The following is a 23,473-nucleotide window of genomic DNA, read 5'->3' as shown; positions in this document are numbered from 1 at the left end:
CAGAATGTTTATGCCCTATTGTTATCAATATCATTTTCTTAATTCCATTTCAATTTCTATTTTTTTAAATTTTTCTAATACTTTAAAACCATTTAGTAATAATAGTAATTATATTTTCAATTATTAAACAAATTTAACAGAAATGTTAATTTTCAGTAGTTAACTAATATAAGTATTATTGAAAATTTCAGTCAATATATAAATAAATGATCAATCCAATAATAATTTTAAATAATGCTGATTTTTTAAGTAATGAATAATTTATTATAAAATTTAAAAAAATTGTAATAGATAATTAATTCCTGATTTTCAGCAAAAGTAATTTAATCTAAATGTTTTTAATTAAATTAACATATATTTTATAAATAAAAATGAAAACCATTATTACTTTACCTGATAAACGTAGATTAAATTTAAGTAAAAACCAATATTTTAAAATATTGAGTAACAAATAAAACATAACATTCACCAATAATTAAATTACCTTTTACTGAACTCCCCTAGTTAGTTTTATTTCCTTTCATTATTATTCATATCCGAGTTGTAATTTATACGTAAGTGAATAACTGCTTTTTATATATAGTACTAATACTTATTAACTAATATAATTGACTGCACTAATTAAAAATTGACTGAAATTTTTCAGATGTAAAAGTAAGTTCTTTGGAGGATGTTAATTGCTTTAAAAGAATCTGGTATCATTGAGTTTACTGAGTAAATTTAAAAATTGTAATAAAAAATCATATTTATTATAATGAAGCTAAAATAGTGTGTTCTATATTTCTGAGTTGTAATGGAAAAAATATAAAGTATAAAACAAAAAATTATGATTTAAGTCTGACATACATTTAAAACAGTCTAACAAATAATACTTCAAAATTTGAAAGTATTTCATCATAGATTTCATTACTTAAAATTGTAAAAGTTAAGTTTTTGCTTTTTTCAGAAAAAGTCTCGAGTAATGTGTTTAAAAAATGTTTAAAATCAATCAATAAATACTAGACTGAACGGGGGTCAGTTTTTAATTGTTTATAAAAAAAAATAATAGTGCACTTCCAAGATATTTATTCTCAAACTTAATCCATATGCTTAATATGTATTTAGACAGTAACTAGTTTGTACATGGGTATTTTCTGTATGAAAATTTCCCCATAATAACAACTTAATTTCCAACTCCGCTTATATTACACATTACCTCTTATGCAATAACATTTACCCTCGGATAAAGCTAAAATATTTAAAATTTCCTTTATATCTTTCATTTGTTTGATTTGATAGTTGACAGATTCTAAACACATAAAACAAGCTGAAGTTTTTTTTTAAACACATGCACAGAGTTGTAGCAGCTGTTTAGAGGACAATGGCAACTGTAAAGCAGTGGTTTTACATTTTTTAAATATGATACTATTTGTTTATTGATTTTACTTATAATGATGAAACCCTATTGTTTGTATTGATTTCTAATAATCAAGTACTTAATCTGTCCAGTATAAATTACTTTCATTTTTATGGACTGGATATAACCATTATATTTTTTAATTTTTGTATACCAATATAACTTCTCCCTTTTCCTTAGATTAGTCTTTCTTAAAATATCAGTTACTGCACATCCACTGATATCATTTGTGCCTGTATAAGAGATGAAGTTATCTGAAAAGTTGTTTTCCCTATATTCACAAGACAGGACATCTGTGAAAAAAGAAATACATATTTATGATTTTTTTATTAAAAATCTTAATTCTTGAAGGCATCTTTTAAGTGACTTTAATGAGGAAACATCTTATTTATGTTGCTTGAAAATTTATGTAAAGTGTTGTAAGACAAGCACTTGTCGTGGCTTTCTGACCCTATGAATCAGAAAAAGTGTTGATTGATTCACTTAAGATTTAACAACAAATATTCTTGATAATAGTGAAGCTAAAAGGAGCAGTTATTGATTATTAACAGTTGTTTATTGTAGAATGGATAGATGGAATCTTTTTTAAAAATGGCTGCTTATTTTGGTGAGTAATTATAAACAGTGTTGCTGTGTTAGTGGTGATGATGGGATATTTAATTTTTCTTTAATTTGCAGTATTTCCATTTTATTACATTCTAATTTTCTGAAATTATTTTTTTTTAAATAATTCTCTTGTATATCAGAATGTTTTGTTTGTTTTAGACTTTTTACTTTTAATTATTATTATTCTTATTCAATTTTAGCTTAATTTTTCCAATTGTGCAACATTTTTATTTGTTTTGTAACATTTTCCTCAGTTCTTGAGAATTTTATAAATGAGCTCTCACTGTATTTTCATCATAAAATATTTTCAATTTATTTTTTACAGCTGCAACTTTTAGTGCAGAACATGTTACTAGATTCTAAATGATTTTTATATATATATACAGTTGACACGGTTTATGCGGCCTGACATAATTGTACAATGCGTAAATAAAAAAATAAAATCACAGTTTTGAATGAAAAAACTTGTTGCAACGGTTATAAGTAAATGAGCATAATAGAAAAAAAATCTGATGTAGACACCACATGAATTCCTTGTACACCTATTAAATTATATATATATATATTTTTTTTTCTTATTGATATATTATTTACTGTAAACATTTTTTTACAGTCACAGGCAATAATTATTAATAAATCGATATATATAAATTTAAAAAAAAACGGAAATAAAGTCAGATTCTCACCGATGTGCCTTCCTGTTGTAAGATCCGAATGTTTCATTAATTAAAATTTTATTGGGCTATAACTCTGGAACCAATGAAAATAAGTACCACTTGTTATATAAAATGAAAAGCTCTCAATGAGGGCTTATTACTGCAGTTATGATGAGTCCAAAATCCAAATGTTTTGGATTTGGGTTTTTTTTTGGACACTTTTGGTCCAGTCGATTGCAATTAAAAGGGAGGTGCACAACTAGATGTTACAATAACCCCTAAATTCAAAATTCAACCTTTTATGGCTAATCATTTTTGAGTTACGTGAGATACATACATACAGATGTCACAGCGAAACAAGTTAAAATGGATTCAGGGATGGTCAAAATGGATATTTCCTTTGAAATCTGAAAACCGAAATTTTTTGCAATTACAGTAAAAAGAAAAAGAAATGTGGCTTCTGTTATTATTTTTCCTTGTTCTGTACTGTACATACAAATATTTTTTTCTATGCATGTTTTTGAGTTAATGAATGTTTTTATTTACATTATTTTTCAAGTACATTATCAATGCAAGCGTACATTTATGGGTGATAAGAATACTAATGACGTAATTACATTATAGTATAGGCCTATATACATTTCCTGAAAATTATGACTCATTCCTTATCAAGCACTCATGCTCAATAATGTGTTCATTGGCTTTAATTATTTTCCAAAGATGTTAGGGCAGATGCTGTACTGTAATGACACAGTCAAAACACATGACGTCATCCATTTACTAAAAATAATATTACAAAAATGTTTAAAACTTCCTTAATACTTTTTAGTCATATTTTAATCAAATTATTATCATACATTGCATTGCATGAGTTTAATTAGTAGGTTAATTTGGATTTCAAAAGATAACATAAATTGAAATTTCATAATATATTTATAAAATATCACACAAATCTTCAATCAAACATTTACTATACAAAGTAACGAAATAGTGAAGTTTTTATTTCATTTACTTAATTATCACAAATGAGAAATTTTTTATAAACTCATAAAAATATTTGTCAAAAATTGTGATAGTTAAGTAAATGAAATAAAAACTTCACCATTTCGTTATCTTGTATAGTAAATGTTTGGATTTAAATTTGGTGTGATGAAAGTGAATTTGTGTTTGATAAGTGATGATGAAATGTCAAATTCAAAACCACAAAACTCCCATACCAAGTTTTTGTCTTTTTTTGTCAAACAGCAGATTTGTCATCTGCAACCCCAAAACCCCACAAAGCTGTTTTGCAGTTTTTACAGTCGCACCCTTAATTTACCTCCATAAGGGGGGGGGTGTAGAAGTAATGGTGGAATATTGTATTGTCGTATTGTCACCCAACCTTATTAACTGTATAAAATTTCATCAATCAGCAATGTCATCAGGAAGTATGTTAAATTAAGGATGCCAGATTTGAGGACAAACATGAAAAAATTTTGAGAAAACATTATGCGTTAAAATAAAGCAAGCAATAAAGAATATTTTATCTGCAGTTCTAGTAACCTAGCCATACAAAAGGTACAGTACAGTACATATCTCATTTTTCCTGTCCTGATCAGTTCAAAAACAGATGTAGTCAAATTAAGTTTGTGCTCATTTAATCTTTAAAGAGTTTTATTAATCTGTGTGCACGTGTGTGTTTAGAATGGGAGATAAACAAAATAAGTTGTAACCGTAGAAGAAAGCTTGGACTCGATGCTAGTGAATCTGTAAAAAAATATTGCTTCCAAGTTAGGTGTAGGAAAAAGCACTGATGGCGACTGGAAAAAAAACCGTAGGGAAATAGAGAAATGGTGCACTAACCGAGCAAGCAGAAGTGACATCAAAGTTAGAAAAACCTTGCAAAAAGGCAAGTGTTCTCAGGTTGAGAAAGCATTGAATTTGTAGCATGAGTTTTTGAGGGAAAAAGGGTAGCCTATTTCTGGTCACTTACTTAAGAAAAGGCAGCTCAGTTTAAAAAAAAATCAAAGAAGGTGAAGGTGAATTTACAGCAGTAAAAATCGATTGAATCGCTGGAAGAAATGTTTTGGTATAAGACAGGGATAACAAGAAATTCTGAAATGTTGTCTGTAGATAAGAATGAATTTCTGAATTCAAAGCTCATCTTTTCAACCTTCTAGATAAATTAGGAATTTCTGGAGAACAGATATACAACTGCAACAAAACAGGAATTAATTACAAGATGTTACCGTCAAACCCTAGAATCCAGAAAGGAAAAAGTTACACCTGGATAAAAAAAAAACAAAGAACGCGTAATAGTGTAAGCGTGCAGTAATAGAACTGGTTAAGGCTAACCTTAACTGGAAAATCTAAAAACCCGAAAGTGTTCAAAAATATAGAATCATTGCCATTTTATTATACTCTTCAGAAAAAAGTGTGGAAGAATCAAAATTTTTAGAAATTGGTTTCACCATGAATTTGTACCAGCCATTGAAAAATTTTGGACTGATAATAATTTTCCGAGGAAAGCAGTCCTTATCTTTGACAATTCACCATCCCATCTGGCCACCAATGAATTAATAAGTGGCAATATAAAAGCTTTTCTTGTGTCTGCAAATGCTACATCAGTCTGTCAGCCAATGAACCAAGGAGTCCTACAAGCTTTAAAGAAAATGTTTAGACACTATCTAATCACAAGACTAATGGCAGTTGAGGATAACCAAGATATTCAAACTGCGTTGAAGACAATTGATATGTTAGACATTATACGATGGGTGTCTGAGGGATGGGAAAAGATACCTGCCATATCACTTGTGAGGTCTTGGAAAATATTATTAGATCATAAGACCAGTGACAAATGGGTAGATTAGAAAACCAGTTTGATAAAGAAATTACAAAAGAAAACAATGAACTTGTTTCATTGTTGGACAAAATTCCTGGGTGTGATTTGAAGAACATCACAGAATGGACAGAGTAGGATGTAATTGAAGAAATAACTGTTGATGATATGGATGATGGTTTTAAATGGAACCAAATGAAAAAAAACGTTAAAGAAAGACCCAATCTGCTCCTAAGCCAATCAAGACCACACCCAACTACATAAGTCAACAAGAAAAAGCAATACCAGCTGATATCATGAGCAGGACTTATTAGCGACAAAGAGAATGCAGCAAAAGACGCAAACTTCAATGAAATATTTTTGTAAGAATTAAATAAGTAAGTCAATATGCACTGTACATTCCTATAAACATTAATACAGTACATTAAACATTGAGATTGTAGACATACGTTATTCATTAACATAAATTAAATATAGAAATGTTTCAGTTTTATTCTTTGCTTTACAATACTAAGAATTTTAAAAATGCACTGTACCACAGTAATTAGTTTTTAAAAACATACTTTATGTGAAACAAGACTATATTTTCCAGTGCAGTATTTATAAAGGTCATCAAACTCATAGTAAATGTTTAAACTTTGAACTCTGCTGTATTTGGCTTGGCTGGCCGCTTTATTAGGCAAGATTGTTGCAAGTCTATTGTGTATGTATATGTGTATATATATACACACACGCACACATACTAGTTTGACTTTATTTACTGCAATTTTATGTTCTGTTTTCAGTTAATGCTCCTCATGCATGGTGTCACACTATTTCGTTTTTGGTCTGGCTTGTTGACCTTGTTTACATTTTTGAGCAAGGAAGAGATTCAGATGATCTTCTTTACCCTCAGCTTATATGTGATGAAGCGCAAATTGATGTTCTTGAAGATAATTTCAGGGTAATGTTTAAACATGACTAATAAAGTAGATCTTAGATTATTTTCTTTTAAAAGATATAAATTTAAGTTTATGTAGCATCCTGATTTTAAAGTACATAATTATTAACTACAACTTAAAGTTGAAGAAAAATTTCTTTAGAAAATAATGTATTTATGAATGGACACGTATACATATATATTTATTTCACCACGAATATTTTTTGTAAATATTACCATGTATTAAGTATTATATTTTATTAAAAAGTACAAAATAATTTCAAGTTTTAACATTTTATTAATGCTGCTTTTTGAATTAGAATATTATACCAATAATTAAATTCCCCTAAGCAATAATAAGTTATTCTTAGCTTAATAATAGAATCTTATTTTTTTCAAAGAATGCATTTTCAGAGGAACCTTCATTATTACTTAAAAACGTATAAAACTTTTAAGCTTTCATAAATAAATTTATTAAAAAGTTAAAATTTTTAAATAGTCGTGTTGTACAGTCAAACGTTTACATGAAATTCAGTTAAAAAGTTTACAATAACGAGTAAAATTTGTACAAAGTAACTATTCTTTTATGTAAGAATTTATGATGGAAGTACTTCCAAAAATCAAAGTAAAATAATAATTAAAGTAGGTTATTTAAATTTATACTGCTTAGGTGAATTAAATTCTATAATATATATATATACATATACACATATACAACAGGTGTTACAAGATTTAAATTGTGCACCATTTTTTCCTGCAGGATTAGCTAATCCTGCAGGAAATTCTTGCACAATGCAGCTGTATTGTGCAAGATTACATGTTCTAAACATGTTGCAAGTATGGAGTGTTACAAGTGATTATCATTAAAATTCCCAACAAGTACAGAGAATATTTCCCTGAAACTGCTCAAATTATGGCATTGTCAGTAGAAGAAACACCCCAAATTAAACAACTGTGAAAACACTAGTGGAAAATTTTGAAGTAACAAGTTGTTTGACAAAACAAAAACAAGTCGACCTTGAACCAGCTGCTCAGCCAAAATTATTGTTGCCCTGAACAATGGTGTGGTGGATTGTCTTAAAATCTGTGTGCCACTGCAAGATTCAGTTAAATCAGGAACTGAGCGTAGATAACCATTCGAAAGCAGGCCTTTGTCAATCGATTACTAGAGACTCAACAAGTGATCAGCTATTTAATTAAGAAAATCAACTTTAGCAATGACGAGTTATATTTTCATCTTATGCAAAATTGTTGCATATGGGGCATAGAAAAACCTTGGGTCATTTGAGAATGGCCTATGCGTACCGCCAACTAGTGACAGCTGCGTGCAGATTTCTTACTGATGTTATGATTGGTCATTCTTGAAAATGAGGCTGGAACAGTGATTGTTAATGATAAATGATATTGGACTTTTTGTTACCTCATTTGGATGACAATGGTTTCATCAGGATAATGTCACCTGCCATTGTGGAGCATGAAACAATCCACTTGTTGCAGAAGAAATTTAATGGGTATTATTTTGTGTAACAGCAAAGTGGATCAGCCACCAATATCATGCAACCTCACACTGTGATTTTTCTTCTGGGGATTAATAAGTCCAAAGTTTATGCTGCAAAAATAGGAATGAATCCTGAATTGAAAGTAGAAATTTGAAGAATAATTGATGTCATCGATTTTCAGTTACGTGAAAAAACGATACAGAATTTTGTCAAATTAATTCAAGAGTGTCAAAAATGTCATGGAGTATATTTGTCCACATTTAATGGCAATGTTTACCTTTTCAGTTAATGTATATTTATTAATTCATAATTATAAGTATGAGTCAATAAACCAACGAACTGATTTTCAACAGAATGAGACTATCAAATTGGCTATAATAAGCTAGGATAGATAAATTTATAAGGAAGCCAGTTTACTTTAGAATTAATTATAAAAGGGGATAATGATTTTGAACTATTGACAGAGTAATGAACATTACTGACATTTTAAAAACACCTGTTTAATTTTCTTATTTTCTTGTGAAGACTTACGATTAGAGTCATGACCTTAAAATATTATTTTTCAAACTGAAATAAGTTCATCTTCAAATTAATCTGTATGTAGATGTAAATTGTTTACATAGGTTTTCGCACACATGTGTTTCATCTAAGCAAAGAAAATGCCTCGCACACATGAGGCGCTACAGGAAGTATGTTAAATTGTGATAAATATGTATAGTTTGTTCACAAAATTACTGTCTCAAAATGTATTAAATTACATCAGTTTTCTCAAAATTAAATTCTCTTCAAGATTTGATGAAAATTTACAGGTTTTTCTTCACCAAATCTTTCTATTTTACATTGGATATCATGAAAACTGCAGTAGATACAGTTGTGGGACCTGTTTTATTCAGAAACTGAATGAAAGGGGAACTGAAATCTGGATGAAATTTTTCACTAGCTGTAACTTGATAACCAAGTGTTTTTGGACATATGTTTGTATATGAACCGTTTTTCCTTATTTCCAGCTCTAGAATCAGTTCCCAAATTATTTCTCTTTCCTCCTGAATCACTCTATGCATTCCTCCAGCATGAGCTTTACTGTTTAGTTTATTATTAAACAGCATATGTGGGCTCATTCAGTCATTTTCATGTAACAAGGTGTTATGCTGACAAATTTTATTGTTAATCTAATCAAGATGACTTTCTGTTCATTTTTTAAGGCTAAGATCTTTATCATGTAAATGAGGAAATAATACTGTAAATCTGGTCATCAGCCGTTTCCTGTGAACTTTGATTATTTTAACCCTCAACTAAAGATTTTTAAATTAATGAAACAATTTTGTTTTGTTACAGTGTATTCAACCTTATTTAGTTGACAATTACCAGTTTTATCTGCAACAGCCAAATACTGATTTGGAAGCTGAATTTGATAAAAGAGATGATATGCTGATCACTAACCTGTGTAAGTACACTGTTCTGTTTATTCATTAGAAATTATAAGGTTAAAAACACATGAAATACTTCTCACAGGTTTTATACACTATTACTCAAATCTGCACCAGATAATTTCACTGGTCAGGATAAATGTTTATTGGTGTAGGTAGAATTTAGAATTTTATTTAATTGTACAGTGAGTTTTGAGTACTTTTACTCCTTTTACATCTAATTCTCAGAGAGATCTACTTTAATTGCATTAAACTCAGTATCAAAGACTCTCTGACTAAGTTTGACCTATGAAAAGTTGCACCAAGCCTTTGGGAAACATTCGTTATCAAGAGCACAAGTTTTTTGGTAGCACAAAGCACTTTTAGAGGGCCAGGAAACAGTGAAAGATGAATCTCACTCAAGGAGGCCTTCAACGTTGAGGAAAATTTGGAAAGAGTGAGGGCTCTTGTGAGGTCAGACCGTTGACTAATGTTGAGACTGACGAGTAGAGTGTTTACTACAAACCAGAAACAAAGCATCAAATTCAAGATTGGCACACTGACACTTCTTGACCAAAGAAAGCTCGTATGAGCAATTCAAAAATCATGTCCATACTGATTTGTTTTTTTGACAATAGGGAGATTGTTCACACAAAATTTGTGCCCCAAGGACAAACTGTCAACCAAGATTTTATGAAGTTCTTGAAAGGTTCAGAAAAAGGATGCTTTGGCTGATGGCTGTTCCAACACCCCCCTCCTAAAATTTAAGAAAACTAAAATGTGATGTGAATATTTTTTTATATACATAGTAATGTTATCTTTATTGAATAAATTAACCTGAGAAGATATAATTTACTTTACAAAAAAAATTGTATATAAATTGGTTTTGAGAGGAAAACTAGAATCCAATACCTACATTATAAAAGACGATCACTCTGAGCCAAAGTCATTTCCATGAAATGGAATGTGGAATAATGCATTATGAAACTCGTTATGGCACCAGCACATAGATACACTGTGTTGCATATGCTTTGATAGTAGCACTAATAGTATTAAGCAATGTCTTAACTAGCATCCTTATATACTGATTGACAATACATAGTGGCATAATCACATTCTCTGCATTATATTCATTACGCAAGTACAATTTTTTTTTATACGTAAATTTTTTCTTTGACTGATTAGTTATGTAATTTTAAAAAATGTGCAAGTCAAATTAATTAAAAACAATATGCAGTTACCAATCAAATGAAACTATATTCATTATTATTTAATTTGATATTCTACAGGAATGAGTGTATTTTAATGGTTTTCTGATCACAAACTTTAGTTTTATTAGCATCATCATTTATTTCCACCATTTTATTTTACTTCACAACATTGAACTCCAAATACTTTTACTCATAACCCAGGTGTTTCTATATTTACACAGGTTAAATATGTTTTACAGTACACTTGTGAAATTATTATCCATAGTTAAAAGGAGATTAGTCAAAATACCATAACTACTACTAAATGTACACAACCGTGATGCGTTCAACATAATATATATTACATAGGAACAATTTAAATACTACCTCAATTACAACATAATTACTATGTCCTCCGAAATTTATTTTACATATTTTAGTCTTTGTCTTCCTTCAGTTTGAGTCTGTAGATTCCTCTACTAAATTAAGTAATCCTTTTTGTTTTCATATATAGCCAACCAACCTAGTTGTCTATATACAGAATTCTGACTCATACAACATTTCTCCTCTTCTATCATCTTAAAACCTTTGAATTTTGTACTTTATCAACCTGCATAATTTTCAGCACCCTCCTGTAACAACACTTCAAAAGCCTTTATTCTTTTTCTTTTTGCTTTTCCTATTCTCCACAGTTCACTACCACATATCATTACACTACACAAACAATTTTTTTCAGAAAATCTTTTAATTCTTCACGTATTTGAGAAATTTTGTAAGTTTTTGAAAGTTCTTGTTTGTAACAATCTTCTTTTGATCCCTACATTATATAATCCATCTTTTGAAATGTTATTCATAAACAGTATCTGGAACTACTTGTCAAAGTTTAGAAAACTCAGTTGTCTTAGAGAATGGAGATAGATTCCTTCACCAACAACTTGGTTTTTGCTGCTTATGATGTCCTCTTGCAGTACCACTGTTCTTCACTCCATTATGCTAGCAGTAGAAACATTCCTCGCAAAACTACTACTTTACATCTTTGTTTTGATATTTTCTAAATTTTGATGAGTAATATAATGTTATGTTTTATATACCTCAATATTTAATTCCTTATTATCCACCTTTCTATCATATCTGATTACCTTTGTTTTATTCTTACTTATTTTTAAACTGAATTTTTCTCCTAAATGAAAAACAGGTTCCAGAACCATATCTCTTGTAATTTTCATAATATCAAACATAAAACAGAGAAATTTGTTGTTTAAAAACATATTTTCTTATGGTTTGTGATACAAAACTTTGATAAATGACTAATAAACGTGTAAAATATATTATCAAAACCTTTAGACTAATTTAATTCTGTGAAAATTGATGTAAAATAGCCCAATAAAACACAAATACAAGTTCATGAAATTTGATTTTATTACTAACACTTATTGTATGAAATCAGGTTATCAACTACAGAAAATGAAGTTAACATACAATTGATACAGTGTTAAAATAATGTAATTGATACATTTAATAAAATTTAAGTAAATTTTCAAAAATCTGCCCTATTTTAATTCATTTGGCTACATACTTTCAGATTACTAACGTTGCTCTCTCCAATTCTGTATGACTCCTTAATTTGCACGACAAAGTTTGTGCTTAATTTGAGCATCTGTAATATGAACAACAAACTATTCACACATATTAACTTTTTTCTTGACCTTAATACTTTTCATCTAACCCCACATATAAAAATGTAACTGTTAGATCAGATGATCTCGGTAGTCCACTGTGGCCAGTCCATTGCTCGAAATTGCTCATTTAAGTATGCTGATATGGTACGTGGGAAGTAGCAAGGTGCACCATTGTGCAGAAAATACATATGTATCTTGATGCTAGTGGATCCATAACAGCAGCAATTGTTTCTTAAGGAGTTCAAAGTAAATGTTAAAATTTAAACATCCTGGGAGAATGGTCTAATTAGCTGATTGTAATCTAGACCACCCACACATTGACACTAAATCAGTGTTGGAAATTATATTCTACTGTTACGTGTGGTTTGATTTCTACCCAAGTGTGTTCATTATGAAGGTTACTGATGTAGTCCTGAGTAAAATGAGCCTCATTGAGTCTGATATTCTGCATCAGCAGCAGTTACATTTCCATCACACACCTCCATTATGCATACCATGTTGACTGTTCTTCAATTGTAAATAATAATTGCTTCAGTCTTGATGTCAATAAAACATACACACACACAATTTAAACTATACTGTACTGGCAACAATTCACAGCAGTAATGCGAAACGTGCAATGCATTGAAGACATGACATAAAATGCATTGTTGGCCAGCTGATTTCTATGTTACCAACTTATGAAATCATAATTTCTCAAATTTTCAGTTTGACAGTGAATTTGAGGTTAGAGATTTTTTTTGATAATTTTTAAGGAATTATATTATTCCATTTTTTATTTTTCACAGAACTGAGTTGTTTGAATATTTGAACAAATACAATTCTCTTAATTTATAAAATCTCTTCATAAAGTGTTAATGTTATCACATTTTAGTTTTAATTATCACTAAATGTTTAGTTTTTAAATTCTTTAGCAAACATTTAGTTTGAATAATTAGTTTTCATTATTATAAAAGATAGTTATTTATAACTAAATCAGATGATTTGCATACTTAAATTCTAGAAGTTAAATATACACTCATATTAAAATTTGCTTCAACAGCCACCTGATCTACTCTTACTGACTCAGCAGTCAAAATTAATCAGATTGATCGCTACATCTTATAGATTCAGCTCTCTTCCTCAAGATGTCTAATCTTGTTTATATATAGACATATTCATATATTAAATAAAAATAAAAGTAAAATTCAGCTATCCACCATAGTACAGAATCCAATCATGTTTCTTACCTTACCTCATAACTTCTTATTTGTAATCAAAAGCACTTTCAAGGGTTACCCTCATCATCAGTTGATCATAAAATTAAAAAACTTCAAATTACACATTAAAAAATACATCAAGAAATTAAAATTATAGCGTATATAATATAATATTTGTAGTTAACAATTAAAATAAAAAATTAAACATTCTTAACATAAAAGAAAAATGTTTACTGTAGTGTACTGTACGTGACATATACAGTACTGTATGTGACTAGCCACAAACATATTTAAGAGATTTGAAAATTGAAAAACCATTTTTTATATTAAGATTAAAAAAAAGAAAGAGAAAAAAGATTGGGATTCTGTATTGTAGTGGATAGCTGAATTTTACTTTTATTTTTATTTAATATAATTAGTACAGAGAGAGGTATGGGCAACAGTAAAGAAAAAATTGATTTTACTAAGTTAACTTTCATATATATATATAATTTTTTAAAGTCAATTTTAAGACTTATTTCTCTGTACTATTATACAAATATAAATAAATAACGTGGTCCACCAAGTACAGAATAAAATTAAATTAGGTAGGATGACACTTATCATTATATATACACAATAGTACTTTCACAATTTTCTCGCATCTTTAGTTGATCCAGTCTTTTAATTGTACACATAAAATTATATATAGATACATTAACAAAATATAATATATACAAAATTAATATATACAATTATAAATTAAATATATACAAAATTGATAAATACAATAAAACAAAATTTGTTAAAGCTTTGGATATAAACTTTAAAATCAATTCAAATCAAAATGGAATTAAAATTAAATTTTTTTCCTTTAAAATTTAAGATTTACAATCAAAATTAAAAGTTAAAGTTAAAAGTCAAATATTCCATGTATAAGAATGTCGTCAAATAATAAAAATATTAATTAAAAGTTAAAATGATAAATATGTTAAAAAATAATGAATATTGCGTGTGGTTTGGCTAACCAATATTATATTAGTGTGTAGGATTTTAGATAGATTAAATTAAAAATTAACAATATTTGATAAAGTGCTGCTATCTTTAGCAGCCTTTATAATCATGTCATCCTCATACTCTGTTGTTTGATCAAGCTGAATCTATTTTTATATTTATATATGTAAAATATCTGTAAAATGTCTAAATCCTTATTTTTTTTATTATTCATGTATTTCTAATATTTACAGATTATCAGATATTGAATGTTTATTATTAATAAGATGGTCAGAAACATTAAAAAAAACCCAATTTTCCATTTTTATAATATCTGAATGTTCAGAAAAACTGGTTTTGAAAGATCTAGTGGTCTTTCCTATATAAATAAGGTCACAGACGTTAATTTTATTTTGTAAATTCCACCCAAATTATATACACTATGCGAATCAGTATGTCTAATGTTTTTTTCAATCTTTTATTATGTGATTGTTTATCTGGTATGCAGTTTTAAACTTATTTTTATCATAAAACCTTTGTATATTTTTCAACTATGCTGTCAATATAGGCATATTTTAAGTATACATTGTCAATTTTTTGTGTTTAATTTTTATTGTTATTAGACATGTATTGTTAATTTTTAATATTCATTTTTTTGTATATGTTATCAATTAAAAATGCATTATAACCTTTACATATTTTATTTTTTGTCTTCAGTCATTTGACTGGTTTGATGCAGCTCTCCAAGATTCCCTATCTAGTGCTAGTCGTTTCATTTCAGTATACCCTCTACATCCTACATCCCTAACAATTTGTTTTACATATTCCAAACGTGGCCTGCCTACACAATTTTTTTCCTTTTGCCTGTCCTTCCAATATTAAAGCGACTATTCCAGGATGCCTTAGTATGTGGCCTATAAGTCTGTCTCTTCTTTTAACTATATTTTTCCAAATGCTTCTTTCTTCTTCTATTTGCCGCAATACCTCTTCATTTGTCACTTTATCCACCCATCTGATTTTTAACATTCTCCTATAGCACCACATTTCAAAAGCTTCTAATCTTTTCTTCTCAGATACTCCGATTGTCCAAGTTTCACTTCCATATAAAGCGACACTCCAAACATATACTTTCAAAAATCTTTTCCTGACATTTAAATTAATTTTTGATGTAAACAAATTATATTTTTTACTGAAGGCTTGTTTTGCTTGTGCTATTCGGCATTTTATATCGCTCCTGCGTCATCCATCTTTAGTAATTCTACTTCCCAAATAACAAAATTCTTCTACCTTTATAATCTTTTCTCCTCCTATTTTCACATTCAGTGGTCCATCTTTGTTATTTCTACTACATTTCATTACTTTTGTTTTGTTCTTGTTTATTTTCATGCGATAGTTCTTGCATAGGACTTCATCTATGCCGTTCATTGTTTCTTCTAAATCCTTTTTATTCTCGGCTAGAATTACTATATCATCAGCAAATCGTAGCATCTTTATCTTTTCACCTTGTACTGTTACTCCGAATCTAAATTGTTCTTTAACATCATTAACTGCTAGTTCCATGTAAAGATTAAAAAGTAATGGAGATAGGGAACATCCTTGTCGGACTCCCTTTCTTATTACGGCTTCTTTCTTATGTTCTTCAATGGTTACTGTTGCTGTTTGGTTCCTGTACATGTTAGCAATTGTTCTTCTATCTGTATTTGAACCCTAATTTTTTTTAAATGCTGAACATTTTATTCCAGTCTACGTTATCGAATGCCTTTTCTAGGTCTATAAACGCCAAGTATGTTGGTTTGTTTTTCTTTAATCTTCCTTCTACTATTAATCTGAGGCCTAAAATTGATTCCCTTGTCCCTATACTTTTCCTGAAACCAAATTGGTCTTCTTCTAACACTTCTTCCATTCTCCTCTCAATTCTTCTGTATAGAATTCTAGTTAAGATTTTTGATGCAAGACTGGTTAAACTAATTGTTCTGTATTCTTCACATTTATCTGCCCCTGCTTTCTTTGGTATCATGACAATAACACTTTTTTTGAAGTCTGATGGAAATTCCCCTTTTTCATAAATATTACACACCAGTTTAAATAATCTATCAATCGCTTCCTCACCTACACTGCGCAGTAATTCTACAGTTATTCCGTCTATTCCAGGAGCCTTTCTGCCATTTAAATCTTTTAATGCTCTCTTAAATTCAGTTCTCAGTATTGTTTCTCCGATTTCATCCTCTTCAACTTCCTCTTCTTCCTCTATAACACCATTTTCTAATTCATTTCCTCCATATAACTCTTCAATATATTTCACCCACCTATCGACTTTGCCTTTCGTATTATAAGTCAGTGTACAATCTTTGTTTAACACATTATTAGATTTTAATTTATGTACCCCAAAATTTTCCTTAACTTTCCTGTATGCTCCGTCAATTTTACCAATGTTCATTTCTCTTTCCACTTCTGAACACTTTTCTTTAATCCAGTCTTCTTTTGCTAGTTTGCACTGCCTGTTTATAGTATTTCTTAATTGTCGATAGTTTCTTTTACTTTCTTCATCACTAGCATTGTTATATTTTCTACATTCATCTATTAGCTGCAATATATCCTCCTACATCCAAAGTTTTCTACCGGTTATCTTTGTTTCGTCTAAGTTTGCTTTTGCTGATTTAAAAATTTCCTTTTTAACATTCTCCCATTCTTCTTCTAGATTTTCTTCCTTATCTTTTTTACTCAGATCTCTTGCGATGTCCTCATCAAAAATCATTTTTATCTCCTTTTCCTCAAATTTTCTAAATTCCACTGATTCATCTGATACTTTTTCTTCAGGTTTTTAAATTCCAATCTACATTTCATTATCACTAAATTATGGTCGCTATCAATGTCTGCTCCAGGGTAAGCTTTGCAGTCGACGAGTTGATTTCTAAATCTTTGCTTAACCATTATATAATCTATCTTATACCTTGCAGTATCACCTGGCTTTGTCCAAGTGTATATTCTCTTCCTTTATGAAATAATCTACTCTCTTCCCTATCTTCTTGTTCATTACGAAACCTACTCCTGCCTGCCCTTTATTTGAAGCTGAGTTAATTATTCTAAAATCACCTGACCAAAAAGCCTTCCTCTTCCCACCGAACCTCACTAATTCCTACTACATCCACATTTATCCTATCCATTTCCCTTTTTAAATTTTCTAGCCTACCAACCTTTTTTAAACTTTTAACATTCCACGCTCCAACTCGTAGAATGTTATTTTTTAATTTTCTGGTGACCCCTTCCTTAGTAGTCCCCACCCGGAGATCTAAGCGGGGGACTAGTTTACCTCTGGAATATTTTACCAAGGAAGGCGCCTCCATCATTGCTATATGAAAATGCAGAGAGCCACATTTTCTTGGAAAAAAACCAGCTGTAGTTTTCCATTGCTTTCAGCTGCGCAGTACTCAGAGGACTGAGTGATGTTGATATGGCCGTTTAAATCATTCTGACTCACGCCCCTAACAACTACTGAAAGAGCTGCTGCCCTCTTTCAGGAATCATTCCTTAGTCTGGCTCTCAACAGATACCTCTCCGATATGGTTGCACCTTCGGTCCAGCTACTCTGTATCCCTGAGCACTCAAGCCCCCTCACCAACGGCAAGGTCTCATGATTCATAGAGGAGACCTTTACATATAGCAATTTGTCTTAAAATATCTAATTCTTTGTTTAATTTATTTTTATTTTTCATTATATTGTGTGTAATTGCTCTATTAACCATGTTTGTAAATGTATTAATTTTGTGTCACCATGGATGATTTGAGTACCTATATATTGTGGTTTTTTTAGTAGTGTCTTTTTTTATATACTGACATTATAAAATGATTATTTTTATTAATTTCAATGCTAACAGCTAAGTAATTTATTGTCCTATTTATATCAATCTCAAAAGCAAATGTCAGTATATAATATAAAATATTAAAATATTTTAATTTAATTTTGATTTTAAAGTTTTTATCCAAAGTTTTAACAAATTTTGTTTTATTGTGTTTATCAAGATTTTATTTTGTTAATGTTGTATATTTATATGTAATTTTCCGTAAACAACTAAAAGATTGAGATCAACTGAAGATGCGAGAAAATCGTGTAAGTACTTTTGTGTATGTGTTTAATATATGAAATTAACTGAATTAAATTTTAACATTAATTGAATATTGTACTGTCACTCGACTTATGTTGCTGTGTAAAGTTTCACCATTATACTATGTCAGGAAATGAGTTTAATTAATGTTGCAAGATTTGAGGACACTGTTGAACCATTGTAAGTTTAAGAAAACCATGTAAAAAAGTTTACACAGTGTCTTCCAATCCTAGTCTCCTTTAAATCAGTTCTCTTTGTGACCACACAATTTATCCAACAGTCCTTCCATTGCTGGAAACATTTTTTGCAACCACTTTTTACGTGGCTACCAGCTGTGCTGTTGCATTTGTCATGTCCTCTTGGCTGTCAAAGTGGAATGCTTTCAGTTGTGATTTGTGGTGAGAAATCACAAGGAGCCATGTCTGATGAGTAAGAAATTGGCACTTTGTCTGAAATTTTGTGCTTGATCAAGAAATGCTGGATTTGGCATGATAAATAGTGCATTATTATGCTGCAACTGCCACTAGTACTATTCCCACAGGTCTGGTCTCTTTTACTGAACTGCATTACATAGGCGATACAGAACCTCGAAATAGTAGTTTTACCTTTTAATGTGTATTCATGATGTACAATTCTGCTGTATTAAAAACTTTGGCATCACTTTTACTTTACATTTGCCGTAATAACAACCATTATTTTTTATAATAATATATATATTATAATTTAATTATTATTATTAAATTATTTTTTTATTAATTATTATTATTTATGATGGTGAGTTAGACTGATGGCAGCTTTGGTATTTAGGATCACCATTGATACACTTCAGCATGTACTGTATAATGTCAAAACAAATAATTTCTGTTCAAGTATTTGTACTATGGTATAAATTTCATGGGCATGCCCAAATTACCCATTAAAATTGTCTGTACAGAACCATTGCTAATCCTACTGTCATTTGCAATTTCTTGGACAGTCTGTCAACAATTTTCCATTATTCAACTGCCTGCACTGTTATTAAAATTTGAATTTTAGCTTCTTCATAGCCTATACTGGTCACTCAACTGATGTTATTTTCTTGTTCTACTTCTTTTAATTTATATAACCCCCACAACTTAATTCTTAAACTTCACCTCTTCAGTAAGTTTTGCACATCAAAAAGATGGAATTTATTGAAAACAAAACAAGTAGTCATTTTCTTTGACTATTTGTATTAATAGTAGTGAGATGTGCAAAATAAGGAACCAAGCAATATTTATCAATATAATTTTAAATTTCATTTGTGAATAAAATGAATAAAGTTGTAAATTAAGCTAAATGTATATTGGTATATCAGTAAGATGTTATGATTATCAATCTTTATTTATGATATACCAGATACTGTTCTGATGTATGAAATTGTAATTAAAAATGGTTAAATTAATTTATCTGTTTAATTTTTCAGTACAAAAGCAAGATTTACTTGAAAAGGATTTTCAGGGTTTATTAGAAGATGAAGAAAAGATGAAAGCTACAATTGATAATGCGGAATATAGAGCAGAAGAGATGAAAATGCAGGTATATTAAAGTAATTAACTTAAATCAATTAGTAAGATTTATGAGTACTATATGATGTTACAGATTGTAGGTGAAAAATAAGAAACATTCCAATCAAATAAGATTGTTAATTCAAACAAAATTATTAAGTCGTTAAGTAGTATTTATTTCACATTAGGGATTTCCTGCCATCTGTTGACATTTTCACTGCTGAAAAGAAAGCTTAAAATTTCACCTTACATCCTAAATTTATTTATTGTAAAATCTGTAATGAATAACACACATTGTGAAACACACATTTCACATTAGTTCCACATTGTATTTTTGTCTTATTAAAGGGAGAGTTATAATGTATAAAATTAGACTAAATTAAAAATATGTGTAAAAAATTAGTATAAACTGATTAAAGTATTTGTTATGAGTCACTTTTAAAACATATTGAACGCTAGACACTATTTAAAATTACTTCAATTTATACTCAGTACAGTAGTCCCTGTATTATCCACTTCCCATTTAACCGACTCTTCAGGTTAAATGATCCTCTATTTTTTATAAAATAATTAATTTTTCAACTTATTTTTAAAAATAATTTAATTTATCTGATTTAATGTAATTAGACCCATATGCAAAAGAAAAATTTTTATGAAATGTAAAATTTGGTACACACGTAGACGTTATACACTACTGTATGACACTGTCTCTGACTCATACATTTCCTCAGCAAGCCTAAACATAAACTGACAATTTACGCTGTTATCTCTCACATTAATTTCACAACATCGATACATTAAGCAGTTTTTATTAAAAACATTTTCAGTATGATGATGTCACAATTGTGTTGTAATCTCAACGGACCTCTGTTAAAAAACCCATTATTCTGAATGGAAAAATCACTTCAACAAATGATTCTGACAGCAGCACTACAACTCCTTTAGAGCAAGTAAAGTAGAGTTGCATCATTGGAAAAAGCACTATGGGGTCCATACCTTAAGTATATCTGGTGATAAATTATCTGCAAACCACGCCGCAGTGGAAAAATTTATCAACTTCATAAAAATATAATCATCGATGAAGAAAAACTTAGTTTATAACAACTGTATAATGTGAATGAGATGGGGATCATATATAAGTCGCTGCCAAATAAAACAGCAGCTGTTGATGAACACACTACTCCAGGATATAAAAATCAAAAGACCAGATAACTACAGTTGCCTGTTGTAATGTGAGTAGGACTCATAAACTTCCACTTTTTCGAATAGGAAAGTCTAAAAATCTGAGAGCGTTGAACATATAAAGATGAAGAAACATATAAAGATGTAATTGGTGTTTTATACAGCACAAATATATGCACAGATGAGTGCTTCATTATTTAAAGAATGGTTTCATCATTAATTTGTTTTTAAAGTAAAACAACTAAGAAAATTAAATTTACCTGAAAAAATCTTGTCATCCTTCTTCCAATGAGTTTGCAGAAGACAGAATTCAGGCTTCAAGTTTCTACCTTTTTTTTCTTGATCTTGCCACATAAGCTTGAATTTACCTGTAGGATACAGAAAAGGAATTTTTGTAGCATATGAAAAATACCATGCTATTGTTACATACAGTATTAATGCAGAAGTTTAATAATGGTTGGTACTGTACAAAAAATACCACCTACAGTATTTGTTATTCGTAAACAATTTCTTAGGTTTAAATTGCTTTTTTGCTTAACCAACTACCCATCGTTCTAAGTCTAACAAGGGCACTACTGTATTTTAAAAACTGGTTAACTTTTTTTGCATATTTTTTTTTATGGAATTGCTCTCATCTGTTATTTTTTTTATTAATTGTTTTGTAGTGAACCCAAGTAACTTGTAATTTTTGATTACTTACATGTTGATCAGTGATAATCCTCTTAAGCTGCATTTTCTACATTCAGTACTTGTTGCAAATTGGAATCAGTTACCTGGCATCTGAAATATCAAAACAAACTTAATAGTGTCCAAAGCTTGTCTAAAAGTTGGTGGCAAAATTTCTGGCTCATTTTCTTTGCTTTCAGTCTTCATTATTATGGGGGACAATATCAAGGATATTGCCACCAGTAAATTCTGCTGTTACCTCATTAGCCTTTGGATATTCATCAATGTCAGATAAATAAATGTACTGACTATAGCACATCAGATTGTTTATTTGATAGGTGCAGTAGATGACATTCCATCATCATCTTCAGAGATGTAAGACTTGCGTAGTAAGACTTTCATTTCAAAATGAGTGTTTTATTATTTCAAGTGTAACCAGATACCAACCGTTTTGAAAAATGGAGGTTGCATGTCTAGGTTTAATGTTAAATACTATTTTTTTTCTGTAATGGTCAATGAGACATTTGATAACACTGGTCCATCAGTTGTAGTATACTTGTATTTTTGACAGGTAAAGGACAATTTTAATTTGTGTGAGCCCTAGGGAATTTGGATATTCTGCACAGTTACCACCAGCAAAAGAAATTTTCTTTTTTTAATTTATCCTGTTCCCTATTTCTTTGAATATTGGAAGATGGAGATTTATTTTTTTTTTTAGTACTTAACTGGTTAAAATTTAAGATTTTAAAAACATCAAGGGTATTATTACTAATAACTTCTGTTTCTCAATTCCATCATTGACACAAACTACAGAGTGATTTTTTAGCCCTGTTACCCAATTTTAAATGTAATTTAAGAAAAGGAAATTTAGGTGGAATAAAAAAATGTATTTGTTACTTACAAAAGAGATTTAATAAAACACTATTACTTACATAATTGTTAAAGAATATGCTCAAAATGCCCACACCTTGCGGTTATACACGCACAGACTCTTTTCAGCATATTATGAGAAACCTTTTTAAGAGTTGCATTGGAAATATTCGTGATTAAGTCTGTAATATTGACTTTAAGTTCATCAATAGTGTGAGGATTGTTTTTGAAGGCCTCGGGCTTAATATAGCACTACAAAAAGCAGTCTGGGGACCCTGGAGGCCATAAGCCCTAGCTTATTATTCAATCATCAAAGAACTCTTGCAGATAATCCATGGTTTCTCGAGACGTGTGGCATGTAGCGCCGTCTTGCTGAAACCAGCAATACCGTTCTTGAGGTTCCAGGAGGGACACAAATTGGCGCACAATGTTCCTGTATATTTCACCATTTACTGTCTGTTCGAAGAATATGGGTCCGACTATATGATGATGAGATATCGCACACCACACACCAATTTTTTCAGGATGCAAAGATTTGTCTTGTAAAGCATTAGGATTTTCAACCGCTCAAATTCGACAGTTTTGACTGTTCACATAACCATCGAGATGGATCCAAGCTTCATCACTAAAGAACACTGTGTTTAAAAATTTGATTCTGTTATCATTTACGAGAGACCTAAACCAACGGCAATGTTGCAATCGCTTGTTTAAATCTGGAGGCTGAAGCTCTTGGACTAATCGTACGCGATATGGATACAATTTCAATTTTTTAGCAGATTTCTGAAC

The 23,473-nt window shown here is 29.8% G+C and overlaps 1 protein-coding gene and 1 long non-coding RNA gene across 2 annotated transcripts in view; one reads left to right on the top strand and one right to left on the bottom strand.

Annotated features, from left to right (window-relative positions):
- LOC142325177 (kinetochore protein NDC80 homolog) overlaps positions 1-23,473 on the top strand; it is a 125,189-nt gene that overhangs the window by 76,149 nt on the left and 25,567 nt on the right. Inside the window, exons 6-8 of the mRNA XM_075366601.1 lie at positions 6,262-6,419; positions 9,230-9,338; positions 19,888-20,000. Coding sequence (XP_075222716.1) covers positions 6,262-6,419; positions 9,230-9,338; positions 19,888-20,000 — 380 coding nt within the window. The remainder of the gene's footprint in view (positions 1-6,261; positions 6,420-9,229; positions 9,339-19,887; positions 20,001-23,473) is intronic.
- Positions 1,562-21,931, bottom strand: LOC142325195 (uncharacterized). Its single transcript, XR_012756501.1, has 3 exons — positions 21,852-21,931; positions 21,412-21,519; positions 1,562-1,689 (listed from the first exon to the last, which is right to left on the bottom strand). It is a non-coding gene; the product is annotated as an uncharacterized LOC142325195 (long non-coding RNA).

Source organism: Lycorma delicatula, chromosome 1 (genome assembly GCF_047948215.1).
Source record: "Lycorma delicatula isolate Av1 chromosome 1, ASM4794821v1, whole genome shotgun sequence".
Taxonomy (NCBI): domain Eukaryota; kingdom Metazoa; phylum Arthropoda; class Insecta; order Hemiptera; family Fulgoridae; genus Lycorma; species Lycorma delicatula.
Note: the sequence above shows the minus strand (reverse complement) of the source record. Positions and strands in the feature narration are given on the sequence as shown.